The following is a 6,000-nucleotide window of genomic DNA, read 5'->3' on the forward strand; positions in this document are numbered from 1 at the left end:
GGAATATGGGGAACTAATTACCTCACTTTATCAAATAAAGACTCAAGAAATACTTTCTATAAGTTTATAAAATAAATACATATAATTTTAAGTATACAAAGTCACAAAGGAAACCAACAGGACAATTTAAAACAGTGATATAAACATATTGGAAGTAGGCCAAGGTCAACAGTAAGTGTGGTAAATTAACCCCCTACCAAGGTAAACTAAATCACCCATCTAATATCTGAAGTTGATAAAACAAGAAACTGGTGTAATTATATTTTAAAATATTAAAGTATTCTCCAGACTTCAACATAAAATCGGTAACAGACTGGAGAGCAGAACTGGGACAGAAAGGGATAGGACAGGAGACTTGCTTTTCATTTATAAATTCCTTTGTACTGTTTGATGTTTTTAAAACCTCTTTTTAATAGTTAAAAGCTGACTTATTTAAGAAATTTTGTAAGAAAAAGGAAATGTGACACATGAAAATTACACTTCAATGCTTTCATTCTGTGCATGTTTTTGAGTTGTTTTAAAGATATGAAAGTGTGTGAATATATACATATAATGCACATAGAAATAAAATACTTTTCACAATAATTTGTTATGGGAAAATTTCTCCAACTCACAGAATGTCATATTTCCAACGTTCCCAAAGATAGAATATTAGCACGAGGACTGCAATTGGAACAAAAATGTTTCAGAATTGAACATTAAAATGGGAAGGTGACAATGAGCAATCACCAAAATAGCAGAAACATTTGTTGCCAGAAAATACTTTTCTCCATTTAACACTAAAGTAGTCTTACCATTTAATTCTTAAAGGGGCTTTTAAAAAAAAAACCTCCAAGCATCTCTTTAAAAGAGAAACAAACTTACCAAATTGTAGTTTTCAGTTTTTACTTTAAAAACATGTTCTCCAATTCTTTAATAAGCTAATTTAAATAGTGTTAAAAAACTGCTTTTAATGTCAAAAATCATGGTGCACCAAAGGCAAATACTACCATTTTTACATAAAGGTACACTCTTTATGATAAAGCAATTTTTGTTCACTAGAACATTTTAGACAGGAGTCTTCTCTTCCTCTCCTCTAATTCCATTCCACCCAGAAGAAACCAGTGTTAATAGCTTGGTATACAGTTGACCCTTGAACAACACAGGTTTGAACTACACTTATATATGGATTTTTTTCCCAATAAATACTACGAATGTTGTTTTTTCTTCCTTATGATTATCTTAATGTTTTCTTTTCTCTAGCTTACTTTATTGTAAGAATACAATATAGAAAAAAAAAAGAATACAATATAGAATATATATAACTTGCAAAATATGTGTTCATCAACTGTTATCAGTAAGGCTATCTGCAGTTAAGTTTTTGAGGAATCAAGTTATTTGCAGATTTTCGACTGCAGCTGGGTTGGTGCCCCTAACTCCCCACTCCACCCTTCCTCCCCCCTTGTGCTATTCAAGGGTCAACTGTATATTCTTTCAGATTTTTCCTGTGCATACACACACATATACACAAAACATTTAAAAATTTGTTTTCACAAAAGGCATCAAATGAATAGTACATTACATTCAGTAGTAGATTCTGAGCATCTTTTCAAGACAAATATTTTCCCTTCAGTTTACTGTTTGCTAATTTCCTTAGGAATTTCTAATGGCTGCACAGTATTTCAGTAAATGAAATGCTACATATTAAACCATCTAAAAATAACATTCCAGGTCTTAAGTTATAAGCAGTCTAATGGTTACAAAGTCCCATCTTGAAATTTTAAGTCTCTTGCTCTAATTTTTACATCAAAATCAATCTCACCTTTTAACTGTCTTTAAAATATATGGCCAACTAAAGCAGACAAGATTAGCAGGAATATGTAACTTATCAAAAATAAAATTAACACAAAACGAAAAACCTCTTAAATATATTAATAAGCAGAATTGATGAAAACATAAAGGGAGTAAAAACAGGAGTCAAGACCAAACTCATAAATCAAGAGGTACTCAAAACAGCAAAGTGCTGAAAAATTAACCTTTTCCAACATAAGCTTCATTTTTATAAAAATTAGAAATTACATAAAATTCTAAGTGTAAAAATTGTAAAAATTCCTGGAAAAGCCCACAATCAAAAGCCTAAATTGTCAACCTCAAATATTTAAATTAATCAACAAAAATACTATTAATATTAACTTGAAAATGGCATTACTTTTAAAACCTGAAGTTTTAAAAAATGCCTGCTTGGCAGTGACGGGATGTAAAGTACAGCATAAGGAATACAGTCAATGATATTGTAATAACAATGTAACAACGTATGGTGTCAGATGGATACTAGATTTATCAGGGTGATCACTTTGTAAGTTATACAAATGTCTAATCACTGTGATGTACACCTGAAACTAATATATTATTGAATGTCAACTATAATTGAAACATTTTTAAAAAGAAATCGCTATTTGGTTTCATTATTAGTTTATAAAGTAGCTAGCTCTAATTTTTACACACACCATCCTTTTATTTATATAGCCAAAACATAATTGCAAAATAATTCTTAAAGGAAAAAAGATGTTACTCTATTCTAAAATTTTTGTAAAACAGCTTAAATACACTGAGTGGAAAACTAAGTAAGAACTCTTATTTAACACTCAACAGATGTGAAACAGTGTTAACAAATACAGTGTAACTATTTTGAGTAAACATGTTCCACACATAAAATCAATCACCTTCATAATGGTTGATACGATTTCTTTAAATGATGTAATCCTCCATAATATACGAAGTAAACCCAATATTAGTAAGATTAGATGCCTATAAAAAGTATGATTACCATCTTTTTCTAAATAAACCTGCATTCCTATTAATCCATTATTGATCCTTTCCAAATACTCATCTTTAATTTTTTTCTAACTATAAAATGCACATCCTTTTAAAAATCTTGAAAACATGAGTAAAAAAATAGAAATCATAATCCCACTTTCGGTATATGTTCTTCCAGTCATTTATCTATACAGACATACATATGTATCAAATCTTTTTTTTCTTTTCTTAAAAAATTAAGATCATAGTGCCTCTAAAGTGGTTCATTCAAATCTATCATATTCCAAAAATTAGAATACCATCGCCAAAGAAGTAACAGTGATATTCTTACTTGTTGCAAAATTATTCTATTTACTTATCTGCATGTACCTTTCTTTCCTGAGGTTTAAAATGTTAGACTTTTCTATTACATCCACCTGATATAGGAGAAAAAGCACAGGCGTTGTAGAGAATAAGGCCTAGGTTTCCTATCTTGATTTTCTAAATCACGATGAATGTGACCTTGTGTAAATTACAACCTCTCTGAGTCTGTGTGTCAGCTGAAAATTTAAATAATTGCACCTACCAAATAGGGTTGGTTTGAGGAATAAAATGTTAAAGGAGGACCCAGTGCCTCGCACCCAACAGTAGCCCTACAAATAGTACTCATTAAAAAAAGAAAAAAAAACGCGTGAATGAGACATTTACTAAAAGTCAGACTTTGAGACACAAATACACTAACTATAATTGAGTGTTATTTTATCGGTTTTTACTCACTTGTAATTTCAATTATTTCACAACCCACTTATACCTGGCGAAAATGAAAAAATGTACTTAGTTTGGGGGGGGGGGAAATATATTGTAAGTTCATTTCCCACGTGTTCGGCTATCTGAAATTAGAACGAACAAGAAGGAAGAATGCAGAAATTTTCTCGTGTAAAAACATGCCACGAGGGAAAACGTGAGCGTGGAGGATGTCCTTTAAGAAGGATAATTAAGTGACGAAAAGAAAAGCAGCCCTAGACGTGTTTTCCCCTCCCCACCGCCAATACAAGTTTTGGGATGAACACGAGAGTCCTTCTTGACAGCAATTGCAGAAAATGCCACGGGGGGGGGGGGGAGAGAAGTTTGAAAACTACTCCCCGCGAGGCTCTGGGGCCCTGGGACATTGAAGATTTAAAACCTGCAAGTCCTTCAACAGCATATTAGGGAACGAGGCGGGGGAGGAGGGGAAACGGTCTGAAAAAGTCCGAGAGGCAGAAGGCGCAGGAGGGGGGAGGGGCAGCTTCCAACCCGCCCGGGACCAGGCTTCCGCGGAGCGGCTCCGCCGGCGGAGAGGAGTCGGCCAAGTACCAACCGAGGACGGGTCGGGGCTCGGCGCAGACGGACGCAGGGGCGTGCGAAACACGGGGCTGCGGCGGGAAAGAGGAGCGGTGTCGCCCGAGAGGAGGGTCGCCCCGGGAAAGAGCGCGGCGGCGGGACCGGAAAGGCGAGGGCAAGGCCGTGGGCGCGGGGAGAGCGCGGGAGGCCTCTGCGGTGGTCGCAGCTGCGGGAAAAGGGCGAGCGAGGCGACCAAAGGGGGACCCGGGGGAGCGCGGGGCGCCGCGGTACCTGCAGAGATCGTCCAGGACGCTGCCGGGAATCTCCACCCGTTTGGTCTCCATGATGAGGACCCACAGCAGGAGCAGCGCATCCCGGCTCCGCGCTGCCGGGGACCGAGGGTATGGCACGGAGAGCGGGCTGCAGCGGCGGCGGCTCCAACGAGGACGAGAGGGGGAAGGGGCGAGACCCGCTTACTTATGTTCCGCACCCTCAGCCCTGGACCCCCGAGGCTGGGCCAAGGCGCGGGGCGGAGCCCCGGGAGTTACGCCCCTTCTGCTTGAACGGCCCAATGGGAAGCTGGGGATTCGGCAGCCTGGGCGCCCTCAGCCAATGAGACATTTGCTTATTGGTCCGTCGTCTCCAATCCGTCTTCAAGCTGCTCAGTTGCTACTCAGAAAACCAACTTCCCGCCGCCTTTGACTGAGCCCTGGGGTGGATGCGCGCGTGCGCAGCCTACCTCCTCTGCACTCCTAGGAAGTCTGGAGGGCGCAGGTCTTCTCTGTCCTCCCGGAGACTAACACAGGGACGTGGGCGTGGTATGCACGGCCTCCCCGTGATTGAGCAGACGCACACTTCTCCGGAGCCGCCCCCGCGAGCGCGTTCAGGTCTGCACAAGCATGCACTCACGGCTCCCGTCACCAGATATCCTGCACTCACACCGCTGCCCCCACCGCCTCCCGTCCTAGGGCTGTGCCTCCTTTCTCTGCACACTCCTGAAGAGCGCTGTCGTTTTTGTGGTGGCTCATCTCTGTCCTGCAGGCACCCAGCCCTGTGCGTGAAATACTTGATCCCAGCACCTGACACGTCGTGAGATCTCAGAAAATATTGATAGAACCTGCACTCGGGGATCTGCATTCTACCTCTACGCACCCCACGCCCACCTGGTAGTCGTCATTCACTCCTCGTCTTGCTAAACGGAGTCCAATCCATTTGAGACCCTGCTTGCTCCTTTTGCATCACACACACACACACACACACACACACACACACACACACACACCCCTGCTCAGGTCATGAGTTTGGTCTGTTCTACCATGTCATCTACCATCATTTCTCTACATTTCTGTCCAAATGCCCATATTTACATCAGGTTCGCGTTATTTGTCCTCACTAGTGCAGGAGCTGCCTCAGCAACACCTGCTCCTCCATTCTTGGCCTGTACAGCTGCCCAAGTTCTGTTTTGTTTTGTTCAGGTATGAACAGGGTACCATGTTTTCAGCTTCTGATGAAGGATCAAGTCCAAACTTTACAGAAGAGTCCCGTTATCTATTTTACTCTCCTGTTTTCCATCTTTGTCTTTTTGCTTTTTTATTAGAGAATTCCTCAACTCATCTTCTAGCGATGTAAAGACTTTTTACTTTTCTAGAGTTCTCTTTTGTTCGTCCAATCTCTTTGTTGGGGTGTCATATGCTTACTTCATAGATTTCTTATCCCTATGAGGAAACGTCTTCTTCCTGAATAGCCTCATATTCCTCTCAGCTGCTTTTTGCTATTAATTAGGTCTCCATCTATAATATTAGAAGTTTTCTGGCGGTCCTCAACTACGGCATACCTTGTTTTATTGCACTTTGCTTTATTGAGCCTCACAGATGTTGCATGTTTTACAAATTGAAGGTAAGACAC

General features: G+C 40.3%; 1 protein-coding gene across 2 annotated transcripts in view; it reads right to left on the reverse strand.

Moving 5' to 3' along the window:
* Positions 1-4,646, reverse strand: part of DCP2 (decapping mRNA 2) — a 45,046-nt gene extending 40,400 nt beyond the window's left edge. Inside the window, exon 1 of one of the 2 annotated variants that reach the window (XM_081053751.1) lies at positions 4,387-4,646. In XM_081053751.1, coding sequence (XP_080909877.1) covers positions 4,387-4,439 — 53 coding nt within the window. In that variant the 5' untranslated portion in view covers positions 4,440-4,646. The remainder of the gene's footprint in view (positions 1-4,386) is intronic. The other variant, XM_081053750.1, reaches the window with a different exon arrangement.
* Positions 4,647-6,000: the final 1,354 nt, after the last annotated feature.

The sequence above is a fragment of the Rhinolophus hipposideros genome, assembly GCF_964194185.1.
Source record: "Rhinolophus hipposideros genome assembly, chromosome: 7".
NCBI lineage: Eukaryota > Metazoa > Chordata > Mammalia > Chiroptera > Rhinolophidae > Rhinolophus > Rhinolophus hipposideros.